Source organism: Poeciliopsis prolifica, unplaced genomic scaffold (genome assembly GCF_027474105.1).
Source record: "Poeciliopsis prolifica strain line A6 unplaced genomic scaffold, Auburn_PproV2 SCAFFOLD035, whole genome shotgun sequence".
Lineage (NCBI taxonomy): Eukaryota > Metazoa > Chordata > Actinopteri > Cyprinodontiformes > Poeciliidae > Poeciliopsis > Poeciliopsis prolifica.
The window spans coordinates 3,768,085-3,785,910 of record NW_026562410.1 but is presented as its reverse complement, the minus strand read 5'-3'; the positions used below and the strand labels follow the sequence as shown (position 1 = coordinate 3,785,910).

Genomic DNA, 17,826 nt, shown 5'->3' with positions numbered 1-17,826 from the left:
TAGCCTCAGAAACTTAAAAAATAACAGCAGACGTGCGCATCTTGTGATTGGCAGACGTTTGTCTTTATTTTTTTAAGATAACAAATTGAAACTTAAACTAAAAGATGCTGTGCAAGCAAGGACCACAAGCAAGGCAGATTTTACAAACACCAGTGGACCAAAACCACAAATAGAATCGATATAAATATCTTAAAAATAAGAACGAAGATGTCAGGACTGCAGAGGTCACGTTGTAGGATTTACAGTCTAGAAAAATGGTTAGCATGGTAAGCTTTAAGCTGGTCTGTTCAAAGATGTGAGAAGCATTAACCTTTAAATGAATCATTTCTATGCATGTAGCACATAAACGACTCACTGTTTACGCTGTGCTCTATCACACCGTGGTGACAAAGCCCAGTGTTTCCTTTCAGACCCAAAGGCCGTCTGCAACATAAACGACGCAAATAACAAATTGCACAATTGTACTGTAGATTCAAAGTGAAACGCATGACACAAACTCAAGTAATTGTCTACTAATGGTAAATTGACACAAAGTCGTGTTCTGCCAATTAAAATGTTCTTCACATTCTTATTAATGTGAAACCCAAACTGAAAACATGTCATTTACATTTATATGGGAAGATACATTTGACTCTTTTGATGGCACTGTGGGAAAATAGGAAAACTCTGAAATAAATGTGGCGGGTGCAGTAAAAAAAAAAAGAAACTTTGGTTCAATGTAGGTTTCCAAGCACTCTCCTCTCCAAGCTCGTCACACATAAGGTCACATCACACCAGCTTCTCACTACCACGTCCTACAGATGAATAAAGACATAAGTTTAAATAATATTATTTTTTTGTTGGAAATCATTTGAGCTCTACATTTTTATGGATTAGGACAATATAGTAATCTCTTGTATTTCAGTCCATTGGTTATCCAGTGCTAGTACTTTTTCCTATTTTGATTCATATAAACTGTTCCTGTGGATGCAAATATTCCTAAGTAGAATAAAAATCTGCGAATTATGCCATCATATCATTTGCAGGTTAATATTTTAAGCTCTTATTCGTGTTCTGGCACTAAGGATCATCTGTTTTGTCCTTTATGTAATATACACCCTTCAACTTAACTGCAGTAGTTTCGACAAATAACGCAGCTGTAAATATTCAAAATTATACCCAAATTACACATCTAGTTTCATTGGATTTTGCTTCTCCAGGACTTTAACGTGCACTTTGCCTCCACTGATTGAGCCTGTGACCGCTGAAGACAATTGAACCGATTGTTTTGAAACGAAGGCGCCAAACGTCTCCCTCTCGGAGCACAGATTCGGTTGGCGTGGGCGATCAAGCAAGAAGAACGGAGGAAAACGTGTCAACAGCGTCTGTTTCAACATAAACGAAGTTACTTGAACAAAACATCTGTTTCTGAACTCAGAACATCGAGAGTTTGAAAGGCAGAGATGCTCCTGACGGCATCACTGTGGCAACCAACTAAAATGGGTTTAGATGGGTATTGAGGGAACAAAAACCTGGAATTGTTCACCAAGGCGTTTTTTTCCCCCCTCAAGTGGTAAAATTGTTGTGCCACTTCAACAGCTCTTTATGCACTGGTTTGTTGGAAACCTCCTAAATTCTGATGAGTTACACAGAAACTCAAAAATACCCGACTCTTGTTTTGTAGACTAAAAACATCATTGTTTATCTTTTTTTCTCTTCTTACATATTTATGAGATTGGTTTGTTTAGTGCAATTCGGGAGGTCGTAATGAAATCTAATCCTTTCGGGTCCGGCTGTTTACCAAACTGGTTGAGGTTCCGATGCTCAACTGGACCAGTTCGCTTTTATGAAGTTTTAGAGTCGCAAACCATCAAATAACCACATTTCCAAACAGAAGAAAAAGAATACTTTGTACACAAATCATTTTAATAGCTAGCTTTTGAAGCAGGTAAAATATGAGGTGCCGTTTCTAAAGGTGCCGTTTCTAAAGTTACACAGTGAAAAATGAAAAGTAATAACTTGGTTCATTTAGGCTGTCAGAGAGAACAAAATGTGGGTTTTCATTTTTCAGTCACATTTTCCCCACATTGTTCCACCATTTATAAATATTAGATACAAACTTAATATTCGACTGACAAGCTAAATATTCGACTTAGCCTGATACTGACACCAATAGCTTTTATTTCGCAAATTTATTGTTTTGTTTTCAATTGTTTTTCCGATTTAGTTTTGGCAAAACTAAATTTAGTTAGGAAGCTAAATATTTATTTTGTAACTTTGACATTTGAAACATGAACACGCACTATTTTTTTTACTTCATGACAGGCTAAATAAGTCAAATATTTACTGTAAATTTTTTTACAGTGCAACCTTGCAAACGGCACCCCACAGTGCTAAACGTTCCCCTGGTGCGAACTGATGTGTGTCCGATGTGAACAATGTGTCACAATAACAGTCTTCATTTAACATAACGTCAGGTTACATCCGGCAGACATGAGAGGAGCTTAAATTGGGTTTATGGATCTTTAGGTTGCAGATCTTTATGAAGCATGCTCAGGCCATGCACCACCCCAGTCTTTCTAAATCTGTGAAACTTTTTCCAAATCCTCCATGACCAGGTCCTGCTCTCTGACGTCGTTTTCCTCCTGACACGTTCCGTTGGCCAGAAACAGCGACCCGGCTCCGGACGGCAGTCTGCTCGGCACCGTCGGGTGGACTGGGAGCACGGCGTTCCCTCTGATCCGGTGGGAGAGGGTCCGTTGGCGCAGGACGTCGCCGGAGCACAGCTGGAACTTGAACGCTGCCTGGAAGCCTTTGCGGAAGTTCTCGTTGAAGAAGCCGTAGATGATGGGGTTGATGCTGCTGTTGAAGAAGGCCAGCCAGTGAGCGAACGGGTACACGTAGATGTTGATGACGCGGTACTGGTGCTCCGTCAAGCTGGCGTAGTCGCTCAGCATCATGAGGGTCCAGAGGGGCAGCCAGGATACGATGAAAAGCAAAGCCACGACCAGGAGCATCATTATCACCCGCTTCTTCTTCTGCGTGATGGTCTGGCGCCCGTCCACGCTCAGTTTGTTGCTCCCGCTGCCCTCCATTGGGGCGCTCCCACTGCCCCTCGCTGGAGGCAGGGTGGTCTTAAAGAGGGTGAAGCCAATGCGCGCGTACATGACAACAATCAGACTTAGCGGGGCGAGGTAGATGTTGGCGAAGAGAACCGTGGTGTAGACCTTCCTCATCTCCTGACTTGGCCAGTTCTCCCGGCACCAGTAGAACGGGCGAGTGTCGCTGTTGGGACCGAGGACGATCCGTACCGTCTGCTCCTTCGTGACCTGGAGCATGACCCCCGACGGGCACATGATGAACACAGCCAGGACCCAAATGACGACGATGATTAGCTTTGAGGTGGCGATGGTCAGCTTCTGCTTGAAAGGGTAGACGATGCAGCGGAACCTGACGAAAGAGGACATTTAAAACAAAACAAAAAGCCTCAGACAAGAATCTTCCAGAACCAAACATACATGTTGAGGTGAAATACAAACCCACACCTGTCAACAGCGATGGCAACGAGGGTGAATACAGACGCCGACACGGATATCCCTTGAACCGTCCCACTCAGTTTGCACACGATGCTACCGAAAGGCCATCCTGCAGAAACGGAAACATCCGTCATAGCGGCACGCCTCAAAAAGACGTTTTAACATTTAGCTCATGTTTTCATTTAGCTGCCAGTGTTTTGGGGATATCTCTCGCCAGAGGTGTGTGATACTTGATTTTATTTTGGTATCGATTCGGGTAAATAAAGTGAATACGGGGATAGGTATCGCCGATGTCGATACTGATACAAATACTTGTTGATGTATCGTCAAACTTCTGACTTTCAGGTGTTTTCAGTCGATTTTCCTTTAAACGATTTTGTTCAAACTTACGGTAGAATTTGGACAAAGTTTTTAGGTGTCTAAAAAGTACTTTGAAACAAAAACATAATTGGAGTACAGTTTTTTCTAAATAAAATTCACCTAAAAATTATGATTTAAGAGCAAATCAAAACAAAATCTGTTCTGAGTTGGAGCCGAGAAACCACAATACAAAAATAAAATCACATTTAAAAAGACAATCTGAAACTAAAGCATCTATCTTACCGTGCTAGTATCAACCTGATATTGATATGGTATCGATATTATCAATATTTTGAGTCGATCCGCCCATCTCCATCTCTAATAGGTGTACTTATCTAGACACTGAAGTATTTTTGCTAAATATTTTAAAACAGGTCAAGCATATAAACAGCCAATTTCAAGCTTTCCCACAAATTTTCAATTTGATTTAGGTCTGCGCTTTGACTAGGCCATTCTAAACATTCATTCGAAACATGTTTTTCTCTACAATAACTCTGTTTGCTTTCCCATCTGCCCCGTGAAAAGGGTGAGAAGAGTTTTGGAAAGAACCATAAATCGCTTTCAAGTAGATTCCCGCTAGCAAAGCTGAATATAACTGGATTACCTGTTATGATGTTGTCTAGAAGTGTGGTTGGCATGCAGAAGATGCCCACCAGCAGGTCACTGATGGCCAGGTTGAGGATAAACAGATTGGTGACGGTGCGCATGTTCCTGCTGCGCAGCACGATGAAGCACACCACCCCGTTGCCGACCATGCACACCGCAAAGATGAGCAGGTAGGAAACGGTGAAGACGGCAGCCACGCCGGGTTTGTGGAGGTAGAAATCCACATAGGTGATGTTCTGCTGAGGCCAAGGCTTGCTCTGCAACACCGGAGCACTGGACGGGATGGGGTCCTCTGAGGTGGCGTTACAGGCCGGGTTCGCTGTCATTGCAGAACCTGGTGGTGTGAGAAGAGACACAGAAACTGAATGAAAACGTCCTGGGGAAAGACAGGCCACCGCGAGAGAACAATCCCCCGGACCAGCAGCTGGGATCGAATGTTGGGTGAGAAACAATGGAGCCTCCTGAAAGTTCAATAACGGCTTCGTTGCATCCTGAGACTTTCTCGGACGTGTTGATGAAGTTATTTTATTCTCCTTCAGACATAAGTGAACCTAAAACTACAGCTTTTACCCAAGACAATCACTCCCACTCCTGCATCCTACAGAGTCGCGCCCTTACAAAATGTCTCCACTGCTCCTGATCTCGCAGCCTGATCTGTCTCTCTGCTGGAATTACTGCCATCTATTGCAACGCAACGTCTTTATGCAGCATTGTGGGTTGTTTTCAAGTTCTTGCTCGCAAAAATAACTACATTTCAGCCGTGTGCCCTCAATTTATAACAGAATCAGTTATTATTTCTTGCCTGAATCGTATCTTTCAAAGAAGAAAGTGCAATGATGTCCCCTTTCCAATGTTCTTAAGAGGCGATGGCTAAGATGTCATCATCTTGTTCGTCTGTGTCCGGACTTTTCATGAATTGGTTTTTTTAGCTCTGCCTCTGAGGTGGCAGGTTTTTGGTAAGACACTTCCTGGGTGAACTGTGCTGCTTTGTACGAACAGAACAAATGGCAGGTTTGTTCGGCTCTGAATGATTTCTCACTGAATATATTAGTCTCAGAGTTTTAATTAGGGATCATTTTTTAAATGCCTTACATAGATAGATTATATTTATTGTCATCGAACAAGATTCAATGAAATTTCCAGTGCAACTCCCATGCAAAAAGTCAAATATATACAATAAATAAAATAAAATAAACACACAATAATAACAATATTAAAACTAAAATGAACTAAAAGGCACTCCAACCACACTAAAGAAGAAGCAGCAGGTCCAATTATGGCAAAGTGCAGATGATGTGTCAAGTGCAAAGTGCAGAACAATAGGTGGAATTTTGACAAAGTTTTCCAACACATTTGTGTTGGAGACGCAGCTACATTCTGGACTTGAACACCATCAAGAAGTTGACCAGACAAAAACTGTCCAATGAGCCTGAATTGAACCAATCACGCAAAGAATAAGAACTTGATAAAAGTCGTTGTTGCCAAGGCTGTGGCTATCATAGGGAGCAATTTGGTCTGGATGGTTTGGATTGCTTTCATTTGAACATTGCATCGCGCGTTTCCTCGGGTTGCGTTCAGGCGACGGTGAAATGTGTTTGATCAGCCGAGACGTTCCCGTGTGATCAAAGCTACAAACAGAAGAAATGTGTGAGGAAAAAAATCAGATCAGATGTCACTGTGTGATTCAAATTCTGCACTGATAAAGGTTGCCAGTCATGCATTACTTGTCTGGTTTGTTTTTGTAGCAACGACATCACAAGCAATAAATCACATTCTTTAAAATAAATAAATAAAATTTAATTAAATGAATTCAAAGAGGGTAAAAAAAAAGTGCTGTCCATTTTGCCTGTAAATATCTTTGAAATTTCTGAAACAAACTAAACGCACCAGCACACAAAGTTTCAAAAAAAGAAAACAAATTCAACAGTCTTACCTCAAAGGAAGCAGTATTTTATTGTGTTGTCTCTCTCTCTCTCTCGCTTCCCTTCTGTCCTCACAGATGGTTTAAATCCATTTCACAGGAGTCCCGCTCGTTCAGAGCTGGAAAGCTGCGGCGCTTTCATCCCCTGGTGAGATCCTGTGTGTCTGCTCAGCGCTCCTGACAGACAGACGCTGCTGCAGCACTTATAAATGACAGAGAGGAGACGGGATGCGTTCGTGGCGGCGGTGGGCAGGGGGGGAGAAGAGACGTGTTGGGTGGTGTAAGTAAGGGCTGGAGAATCAGATCTTCATGTGAGCTCAGAAACTAACCCAACCGCCTCAGACATCTGCGTCTCTGGCGTTGAGTTTGCGGGCAAACTGGTGATGGGGAAATCTGACGGGTGTCTGCTTTTGGATCCGGATCAGTTCCTTCCCTCTTCGGTCTGCACTCCTCCATCCGCCAGAACAGATGGGTGCAAAGAAAAAAAAAAAAAAAGACAGCCCTGGAAGAGCCAGAGCAGACTTTGGATGCCGTCATACACGGCGTCTGACTGTGCTCTGAGAACTCAGCTCGAATCAGAAAGAGGAGGCTTCGACAAAATGTGAGCTTCTGCAGGACAATTCCTCCCTCCCTTTGCTCAAGGGACCAGGTTTATTAAACAGAGAGTACTGGAAAACAGATGAAAACAGGTAAAGCATGAGGAGCTGCAGAGGTGAGGAGCATCAGCAGGAGGTGACGCCTGCTCAGCCTGCTTCAAGCTCAATATGACGTTTGTTTTTGACACTGAGCATTCAGATCGGAGTGAGGTTGACGACAGGCCCGCTAATGAAAAATAGAACAATTAATTAACATGTCAAAAGGCCTGGAGAGGAGACTGACAGCCGGATCTGCATGAAGTGTGGAAATGTTGATGAACACCAACAGTTTAGAAAAAAAGAAGAAAAAAAAAACATTGTCATAGCAGCATTAGCAGAAGTTGTGAATATATGGTAACATGAAAGTCAAATTGCTATTAAATTGTGATTAAAGTTTTTTATAAGCTATTTAATCCACAAGAGAGACGCAGCCTGAACAAATGACCTCCAGTAGTGGCGTAACGCATCTGGAAAGCTTGCGACTTTTTCAAGTCTACTTCAAAAAAAGAAGAAAAGAACTTTAAAAAAAATTGTCCATCCATCCATCCATCCATCCATCCATCCATCCATCCATCCATCCATCCATCCATCCATCCATCCATCCATCCATCCATCCATCCATCCATCCATCCATCCATCCATTCATCCATCCATCCATTCTTCTTTCCTTCCTTCCTTCCTTCCTTCCTTGCTTCCTTCCTTGCTTCCTTCTTGCAGTCTGTCATTCTTGAGTTTAAAACACAACCATAGTCAAAATGTATGCCTCAAGTTTTATTCAATACATTAGAAATGGATGGAGAGGGCTAACATCGCTCAAATTTTGAATTTTAAAACCTTACTGGATAGAAATGTGGAATGGAAAGACAACAAACATGTTTTTTTAAGGATTTTTACATTAGCAAATAAATCTATTTAAAATGAAATGCAAGTAATCAAAATATCTAATGACACAATTTTAAAATGAGAAATCCTTTACATCTTTTTTGCCTTTATTATTATTATTACTACTACTATTTTCTGTGTGGTGAAAACATGAACAGAAGAATGTTGCTTTGCTAAATTAGAAGGTTTGCTACAATTTGAAATGTCTGGTGTAACATGTGATGATGAATTTATTTATTTATTTTTTCACTGTCAAATTTCCGGCAAATACAAGACAAGAAATGTGACACGGCGTTTAATCGCACGGATTTGATTAGGCCGTTTCATTTAAACTGATAAATGTTGGCTGACGTTTCCCATGGAACGGTGAGAAACATGAGAAAAAGTGCAGACACACGTGGAGACAGACATACATTTTGAGGGTTGCACAGGACTTTCCCGATGGTTTGCTGAATGTCAGCAACCATCAGCTCCGGCTGTCAGGCCTGAAAATCCACCCCAATGATGCAAACTGACGAAACTCGTTTCTAAGGTTGATGTTACGATTGTGTGTCATGCAATGTTTAGAAATGTTGATTTTCTTTTTCCAGAAAAACAAAACTTTTCTAGCGTATATTTTGCTGGTTGTAAAGGTGATTGGCAGCTTTAAAGAGTATAATCAATAATCACTTAGGCAGCCCTTACATAACATTTGGTTTTGAGGAAATAAAGATTTAATTCAGTTAAAAGTAAGAATATCCTTTCACAGATATTTTTCCAATCTTACTCTTTTGTTTGTTATTTTCCAAAAGTACTTTTCACCTGACAAACGAATCTGATTAGAAACTATATCGCCATTTAAAGAGAGGCGTCTGTGTTATTACTGGAGGATATTTCTGCATAACCTACAAAACCCAGGTAATGTAGCAATGGAAGTCTCAAACAGGATCTGATGTAAAACCATAGTAAGAACATTTACACTGTAGCTTTTATAAATACCAGAAGTAGGAGGATAAACAGGCTATCTTCAGGATTTTTTCCTGTGTGAATGAAATTAAATTCTCAGCTATACATTCACTAACTGTCTGTCTGATTTTGCACACAGCAAAGGATGAAAAACCGGCAAAACGCAGTTTCACGTCAACTGTCACACAAAAGCGCTTTAACAAAGCCGTGCATGGTGGCACATTGTGCCAGGATGTGATGAGAGTCGACTCCCTATAATTTCCACCAATGCATTTTGCATGTGAAGTCATTACAGTAAAGCATCTCAGTTTTCCTTTGAACACAGGAAGCTTTGATGCTGATTTAAATTGTTTTTTTCCTCTCTATAGTTGGCCACAAAATGATTCACATCCCTGCTAAATTGAGATGCGTTGTAATTAAGGGTTTTTTTTTCTGATAAAAAATTTCTCAAAAGAGAGATAATCAAACACTGTGGAAGAGGTAGAAATAACATTCATGTTCTAACATTCCAGTGAGAGCATGTGCAAAAAGGGTATTTTTTGTGTGTGTGTGTTATTTCATCTCCTCACAATAACACCCTTTCTCTTTTTGTGACAAATGGTTTTTCGTAACACCCTGTGAGGACAGTGTGTAACACTTCAGCTGTCATTACATCGCACTGTGTGAAAGAGCACCAAGTCCAATCACTGGCCCTCATCTTCACACTTTTTTGCTGCACGACTTTCGACGGTTATGCTCACGTGAAAGACGCGGTTTCCATCAAGCAGACGTTTAACGGACTAATGAAACCCGTTTCCGTGAAGGCAAGAGTCTGCCTGGAGAGAGCGAGAGCCTTCCAGTGTGGTCTGCTTTAATGCCCTGAGGGAAGCAACACTAATGGCCTCTCTTGACAGAGGCATGACACAAGGAGCACTGTTTATAAAAAATAAAAAAAAATCACTGGTGTGCTGTTGTGATCCTCAGAGGCCACAACGTGGGAGGTGTGCGTTATTACGAATTTTAAATGAAAGGCTATGAAACATAAAGCTCCAGTTGATTGTTCTTAACAGTACCATGTTGGTATCTATGTCACCTTCACTTGTTAAAAGTGCTGCGTATATAAAACGTGACTTAAAATCAACTTGACTTTTCAACTTTGCGACTTGAAATTGGGCCTCTGTCTCTTTAAGAAGCTTCTGTTCTTTTCGGACCTTTCTGCTTCCAGCATGTAATTAGAACCACGTTTCTCTTAAAGTTTCAGGAGTGTTGCACTGAGAAGTGGTTCCCATCATGAGCTCAGCAGATGTGCAGTTCCACCAGGTGGTTGCTAATTGCTGCTGCCGCTAGTCTGGAGGGGCTGAGTGGAGGAGTTCTCAAAAAAAAATAAAAAATCTTTAGTAAAAAATTGTTTTTGTTGAATTTAGCAATAAGTGGTCAGATACAATGTCAATGTGTACAAACTCCTATTCAAATGAGATTGAATTTTTTAAAAATTCTGACTTAAGAAGTTAAGTCATTTTAATCATATACTTTAAAGCCTTCATCTGTCTCTCGTCTTCACCATGAGTTTTATTTTATTTTATTTTTTTAAGTTATACACGTTGCTAAACATTTTCTTATTTGGCTGTCAGTCGCAGCCTTAATGCAGATCCAATGTCTTTAGATGAACTTCTGACAAAACTCATCACTGCCCCCTGGAGGCAAAACGTGACCACGACTGAGGAGCAAATGTTTTTGACAACCCAAAAACAAGCAAAATTGTAGATTAAAAAATATGACCAGTTTTTGTTTCATATATATATATATATATATATTATATATATATATATATATATATATATATATATATATATATATATATATATATATATATATATATATATATAAATAAAAATAATGAAATGAATCAATAAAACTTTGTTGATAGACTGGAACCCAGCAGGGTAGAGATTGCAGCTGAAGACAGACATGGATTGAAATGAGGAGCGAGAGAGAGAGAAAGAGAAAGAGAGAGAACGCTCATTATCTGGAATCAGCAAAGCAGCTTGTGAAGCCACAGTGGACAGACAACATGAAAAAGAAAAATGCCTCACTCCTCCAAGGGATTAAAAGAAAAAAAAAAAGATGATCAACCTTTCTGGTTCCTGAGTGAGAATTTCTCTTTGAAGCAACACTAATCAGGCAGCTGTCACAAACAGAAAAGAAGCGCATTTTTCCTGTCATCAGAAAAATTTTAATCCACATTATTTCTGATATATATATATATATAAGGACGACAACAACGCGTTTAAGAATCATTCCGATTGTTTTATTTTATTTTTATTGCTCTCATTTAAATCACTGCTTCATTGAAAAACACTTCAATTCCTTAGGAGTAGCCTGACAGTTTTGCACACACGATGCGTGGCATAAAACTAGTTTCAGTGTCACAGCATGATAAATATAACAGTTATGGAAGCAGAAGATGTACAGATTAAGGAAACAAAGAGGAAGACCAGGGCTGGCTTATAGGGAGGGGAAAAAAATGCTACGTTAACAGTCATTAGCTTCACATTTATAAAAAAAAAATAAACATACTGTGAGAGATGAATCAGAGCCGTTTAGCAAGACAAATGATGGACAAAACAGAGTGCATGAGAATATTGTAAAGTTGGAAGTAATAAATATGCTTACACAGCTCAAATGATTTGGATGCATGAATACACAGATATATATTAATCAACCTTGCATGAATCAGTTTGGTACCGGTGGTGAGCATAATTGAGCTGGATCATTGTAAATGTGTTTGTTAAATGACAATCAGAATACAGTGCTGCGACAAGCATTTGTACAAAACTGCGTATTTCTTTTGTTTTGGCTTTTCAGTCACATGTTTCAGATCATCGATCTAGTTCTAAGAGGATCCAACCCCAGATGAAAGGGGTGAATTAGCTGTGATTGACCACATTTTTTATTTCTGATGTCAAAGCATTTCAGGGAAAAAAAAAAAAGGGAAAATGCGACTTCAAGACCTAAACAGCATGTAGTAATTCACAAAACCAGATGACCTTCAGGTCAGGTCAATTTGGGTTATGCAGCAGGACAGTGAACAACTGAAACAGATTTTTATGTGGCCAAAAAGCAAAAAATGTCAGAAAAAAACCCCATTTTGCAGCACTGTATACATTTTGTCTGATTTTTTACTCCAAAAGACAATGAAGCAGTAACCAGTCTGAATTTTGATTTGCATTATTTAAAAAAAAAGACTACAACCTAAAAAGTATTTAAAGATTAAATATTAATCAAATCATCTGTATAAGATCACGTTGTAAAATAAAAGCTACCTAATCAAAGAATCGATTGTCCCAAAGTTACACTGAACTCATCAGACGAGCAGCAATGATCATTTCCTCCTCAACTTCAGTGTTTGAAATATCATCGAGTCGCCATGTATTAATATTAATGCCATGTTCAGTTGTTCGAATGCAAACATCAAAGTATTATCTTGGTTTTTTTTGTTTTTGTTGGGTTTTTTTTTTAAATATCAGGTGAATTTGCCCTTTCACACATTTGCTATTTCACTTTTTACAATGATAGAAAAAAAACCAAACAATTATAATAGTAATAATACAAGTCACAAAATTAATCTGACATTTATATAGTGCCAAATTGAGGGGATATGGAATAAATCAGATTAGTGTTTGATCAGAAACCATTGCACAATATTTCAATCATAAAAAAATAAACAAAAAAACATGTCTGGCACCTAAAGAGAAGAAGAGGTAGAGCTACGTGAGGGTTTCAAACATCTAGGACTCCATAAACAGGGAAACGACAGATGAGTGGACAAACACCACTGAGAAGACAAAGTGAAAAAAACTATTGCATAAAGTCCATCCAGTAAGCGATTTTACTGTGAGTTTAAATATAACAATAAATATATCAAAAAAGGAAACTGAGATTGGAAAAAAAAAGTTGAATAAAGATGAAACCTGTGTTGATGCTATTGTATTTATTGTATTATTTTTGGATTTGTTGGAACAAATCTGTTGAAACGTTTATAAGTCAGCTTGTGATTTTTGCATAGATGACTTTGTGTAGGCCGTTTAGTTCGCAACATGTGAACGGAAGACGTGGCTCTCAGAGACGTTCAGGTGAAGATTTCTGTCTAATAAAAGAAACTTGCATGCAAGTGTTTCATAATAATAATAATAAATTAAAACTTTGGATATTGGTATGTGCAGTGTAATTGACTTTAGCAAATAATATAATTACTATTGCTTTCAGGACCTCTGTTCATGTCAACAAACGTTACGTTTAATAAATTAATAACACATACTTTCAAAAGTTAAGTCAGATGACCTTCTGTTTGTTTTACAGCCGACGACGCTGCAAACTCAGAACCACCAAAGTGTTGAAACGAAATACTTCCAGCTATTCGGATTCAAATCCTCGTGTGAATTGTCGTAGAAATAACCGCCACGGATCGGCACTGTGGTAATAAAATAAAAGTTAAAATGAATTCAAATAAAATAAGGGGATGTTTGCAGTGTTGTGTTGTTTGTGTGCACATTTCTTTCACAGTTCGGTTTCAGAGCTCTTCCTGCTGAGGAAGCCGTTCTCGTCCCGGTCGATCCGAATCTGAGGTGAGCCGTGGGAACCGCAGCCGAAACTGGGAGAAAGACACAAAAACAAAGTGACATGAAGCGTCTCGCTGTCTTCACGTCCCTCAGCTTTCTTCGCATTTCACTTTGCGGCCACAGACCTCAATGCATTTCATTAAAAAATAAAATAAAATTTATAAAAATGTCTAGCTGGCCACTGTTACTCTGTCACATCTCAATAAACTCTTGTGCAATTTTTGAGTCCAGTCCAAGTCCAGAACTGAGATGAATCAGGAGTCCGTGGTGATACTTTTGCAAACTTTTGCTTGGGGCTGAAATTATTAATTGGATTAATCAATTGTTGAAATAATCGTCAACTTAGTCAGTAATCGATTTATCGTTAACTGGAGTATACACATTAAAAATGTCCATTTACTTTTGTTCACTGAAAGGTTATCTTTACAAGTGAATCTTTTTTTAAATGTAAAAACATGACAGCTGTGCTAAAGGAGAATGGTACTCACTTACACAGAGGGGGAGCCAAAGTAGTGTTCAGCACGGTGAATGGGGGTTAAGGACAGTTTGCGGCGAATCTCCTGAGGAGTGGGAAAAAAACAGCAAAAATGTTTTGGCAAAATTCTGAATTTCAAGTTAGACTGCAGAAGCAAAAACTGGAGAAGGAAAAAGAGGAAGCAAGCAGAGCAAAGCTTTATTTTTCTTTATTTTTTCAACACGAACTCGTCCGCTAACGGTTTGAGCTGGGCAGGAAGTCAGAGCCAGAGCTAAAGGGTGAGCGCGGCAGGAGAAGCTTCGAGAAGCAAAGTGTGAGCAGCTCTCTTGGCGAGAGCGAAGCAAACCCCGGCCAGTGGTACTCACTATCCAAAGATTTATCCCCCAACATGGGCTCCTGCTCCATCATCTCCATAGAGATTTTTATAGAGGGGATATTTTGATGGTAGGGGTAGTCGGACTGTGGGAGGACGGAGGGACAACATTAACTGCTGGAGAGCTACTTTCTGACACGTCACATCAACAGTGGAGTCGAGTGAAAGTGCCATTTTTCTCCCATTTGTACTGCCGACTGTTACTTACATAGTCAATTTCACTGTCGATGCTTCCCTTCTTCTTGTTTTTCTTCTTCTTCTCGTCCTCCTTCTTTTTCTTGTCCTTCTCCGGGATCACGTCGTCCAGGTAGCTGAGGTCATGCTGGGAGAACACGTAGTCCATGGCCTTCCGAACGGCAACCAACGCCAAAATCTACCAACGGAAGCGTAGCGAAATCAGGTTGGAGAATTTATCAATCCGTAGCAATACGTATCGCGATAAACGCATTGTCAGTGTCGGTCGATAATACAATGTACAGGATATTTACTGAGGAAAAGCTTTGGCGGCTTTACTTCTCATGATTAGATTAGTGGCATCAACTCACTCTTTGGTTACCTAACAACAACCTGCCGAGTAATGTGCACAGTGACAATTTCGGTTTCCACCACCGTGCCTCATAATGGCTTAAAATATACAACGCCATGGAAAACCGTGGCTAAAACAGGAAAGGTCACAGTACTACAGATATTTAAAACAAAAAAAAAACCTAATAAACAATTACTGACATTGACATTTTATTGATACAGCACGCTTTTCTCGTGGTATGTTTTTCTGGCATACGGTCCTTTGCGCTTCGGTTTTCACTCGGCTACATGTCAGGCAATCCTCACCATGACGGGGAAAATGATGGCGGCAACGGTGGACTTGAGGATCCAGAGCAGAGCCAAGCACAGGACCTGGATGAAGGTGAAGAGGTGGATGCGTCTCTGGGGGACGTGGCGCAGGTAGATGAGGTCCGGCTGGTGCTTGGCTGGCATGAGGAGCAGCTGCAGACGGTCCATGAACTGTTGGTTTGTTGGAGATGAAGAAAAGTGAAATAAAAAGAAGTCAATACTCCTGTTGTGTTTTTTTTGTTTTTTTTTCCCACAAAAGCATTCAGAGAAAGGCTGGCGGCTGAGAACTGGTTCGTAACTGGTTGTAATGGAAGTAAAAAGCAGCAGCAAACAAAGTCTGTCGTTTTACAAAAGGAGGGCCAGCCCGTCACAAATCTCTGTTCGGCTGTTTGGTCTCAATTCTGACAAGACTTTTGATCCATTAAGCACTAATCGACCAGAATCTACACAAGAACAGGTGATGCTAAAGATACAACAGTATTTACATGCCAAGAATATGAGAAATTTTCACAAATGAGTGCTGAGTACCGATGCTAGTTAGAGTGAAGCAACTCACCTGGACACCATTGAGAGACGCCACACCCATATAGAGGAAGACGCCGTAGAGGACAGGCATCGGGATGAACTGCAGGCAACAAGGCAAAAACCATATCCACTTTACACATGCAGATGAGTGTAGTATCAGTAGCTAAAGCTAAATTACAAATAAGAAAATAGAATAGTTTTGTGTGTTAGTTTAGGCATGAATACTTTAAAGTAGCTCACAGATAACATATTAGACAACAGTTTGAGGAAAAACTACTTTTCCATGCCTGGAAAACAAAATGGCCACTAGGGGGCGCAGCAGCTCCAACAACAGCCTCCGCTCAGGTTCTTTCCCAGCTTAATGAGGGAATGGAAACTCTACACTCTTCTCCAACTGGAGCTTAAAGTCCTGATGAATGTGCCTTTTTTCACATCGAATTAGTTCAGGTACGGGAGCTTCTAATCGGATGAACGGGAGGTTCTAAATTATTTTTTAAAAATAAAGACAAGTGACGAGAGCTCGTCCTAAAAGGGACGGACTGTAATCCGCGTTTCCATGAAGGAATTAGGAGCTGGACGGAATACCTTCAGGATAGGAGCCATGAAGACGGAGAGTCCCGTCAGGAGGAACACAAAGATGCCAGTGACTCTTTGTTCCCTGGATGAGGAGCGGGGGAGAAATAGGAAAATCAGCGTCATTTATAAAGCCTAAAATTTTCACATGCAAGGAGTCTCTGACTTCGGAAACTTTATGATGGGTTCTTAGCATGTAAAAGGGGGTAAACGTTCACAAAAACAATGTTACCAAAACTTCTCTCATCAGCTATAAAGATCAACGACGATGTCATGGAAACTGATTAGAACTTTTTTTATTATTTTTTTTTTTTTTAGGAAAAAAAATTTTCTGACCTGAGCAATGCAGCAGTCAGTTTGATTTTCACACGCTGAGTGTATTTATATGCCACAAATGTATTTAAAAAAAATCAGAATATGGCATTTTTAATAGAAGCGCTTGGTAGGATCCTTCTCACAAAAAGGTAAAAAATGGCCGTAAGTATGATGGAGCAAAAATGAAACAACTCACCTGACGCCCAGGAACTTGGGCTGCTCTCCGGGGGCGGAGGTCTGGGTCTCCATTTTCAGAGAGTCGATGTGGGCGATGGAGATGACGGTAGCAGCTACGTACCATGGCAAGCCCATGAAGGAGCAGACTATAATCAGGATGGCCACCCAGAACAGGTCCAGGTGATAACCGGCCCCTTTCTGAGCACCAAGACAGAGAAGACAAAGGGTTTCATAGGGTTATCTACTCGAGTACACGTTACTTCTTAATTTATAAATACATTTTTAATTTTACTTGAATAATCCTATTATGAAGCATTGCTACTCTTACTATGAATACTCGACCCGCTACAAGTGACTTTTTTTTGTTCATCTGTTTCTTTCGGTTGTTTTGTACTTATTTATAGGAATTATTTTCATTTTGGTCTTTAAAATACCAACATTTCCACAAAACTTTAGGTTTTGGTTACTCTGTTCTGGCGTTGCCTTTTAACCAAATACATTTTTAATCCAAGGATTATGTTTTACTTTTACTTGAGTAAAAATATGTTGAAGTAGTGCTACTCTTATCTGAGGAAAAAATCTTGGCTACTCCACCCACTTCTGTTCACAGTTGGAGTTAATGGATGTTGATGGTGTTGATTTGCATGAAAGCGTAAAGGTTTTCAAAAGTACATTTTGAGAAGACTTTATGAAATAGACTAATGCAAATTAATGCATAATGAGGAACTGGAAGAATCTTGGAAGAAGTGAAATAAAATGCCTGGCACTACTTACTAAAAGTGTTGGCTTTTCTCATAATATGTGGAAAAAAATAGCTGTGAATATTTTTGTATTGTATTGTATCAATACGATACATTTAAATAAAAAATGGAGTTATTTCTCCACCATGTATTTTAATGCCTCATTTATTATCGAGCTTTTTGTCTTCACTGTCTTTTTTTCCAATGTAACTAATCATGTAACTAATCATATTCTGGAGCTGTGTATCACACAGCTCCAGAATATTTCTTCAATAAGTGGTTTAAAAAAAAAAGCTCTTGTCACTTCACAAGGTCAAAATGTTCAATTTTTCTAAAAACAAAACATGCGATT

The 17,826-nt window shown here is 39.8% G+C and overlaps 2 protein-coding genes across 10 annotated transcripts in view; both read right to left on the bottom strand.

Moving 5' to 3' along the window:
• Positions 1–1,980: 1,980 nt before the first annotated feature.
• On the bottom strand, positions 1,981–6,714 carry LOC129374352 (neuropeptide FF receptor 2-like). The gene is made up of 4 exons (XM_055052739.1): positions 6,415–6,714; positions 4,480–4,815; positions 3,525–3,624; positions 1,981–3,429 (listed from the first exon to the last, which is right to left on the bottom strand). The coding sequence occupies exons 2-4, from the start codon at positions 4,805–4,807 to the stop codon at positions 2,559–2,561; spliced, it is 1,299 nt and encodes a 432-aa protein (XP_054908714.1). The 5' UTR covers positions 4,808–4,815; positions 6,415–6,714; the 3' UTR covers positions 1,981–2,558.
• Positions 6,715–11,129: 4,415 nt separating this feature from the next.
• Positions 11,130–17,826, bottom strand: part of LOC129374168 (electrogenic sodium bicarbonate cotransporter 1-like) — a 37,461-nt gene continuing 30,764 nt past the window's right edge. For 4 of the 9 annotated variants that reach the window (XM_055052417.1, XM_055052423.1, XM_055052419.1 and 1 more), the window contains 8 exons: positions 16,754–16,932; positions 16,255–16,327; positions 15,701–15,769; positions 15,142–15,315; positions 14,519–14,683; positions 14,303–14,396; positions 13,951–14,022; positions 13,405–13,494 (listed from right to left, as the gene is read on the bottom strand). In XM_055052417.1, coding sequence (XP_054908392.1) covers positions 13,979–14,022; positions 14,303–14,396; positions 14,519–14,683; positions 15,142–15,315; positions 15,701–15,769; positions 16,255–16,327; positions 16,754–16,932 — 798 coding nt within the window. In that variant the 3' untranslated portion in view covers positions 13,405–13,494; positions 13,951–13,978. Of the gene's footprint in view, positions 13,495–13,950; positions 14,023–14,302; positions 14,397–14,518; positions 14,684–15,141; positions 15,316–15,700; positions 15,770–16,254; positions 16,328–16,753; positions 16,933–17,826 lie in introns of all 9 variants that reach the window. The other 5 variants (XM_055052415.1, XM_055052421.1, XM_055052416.1 and 2 more) reach the window with 3 other exon arrangements.

Excerpts from the sequence above, each read along its gene's own strand:
- LOC129374352 (XM_055052739.1), bottom strand. The coding sequence starts at position 4,807 with ATGACAGCGAACCCGGCCTGTAACGCCACCTCAGAGGACCCCATCCCG. Across the intron at positions 3,625-4,479 it reads TCTAGACAACATCATAACAG|GATGGCCTTTCGGTAGCATC; the intron begins GTAATCCAGTTA and ends CCGTTTCTGCAG. Across the intron at positions 3,430-3,524 it reads GTTGCCATCGCTGTTGACAG|GTTCCGCTGCATCGTCTACC; the intron begins GTGTGGGTTTGT and ends CTCTTTCGTCAG.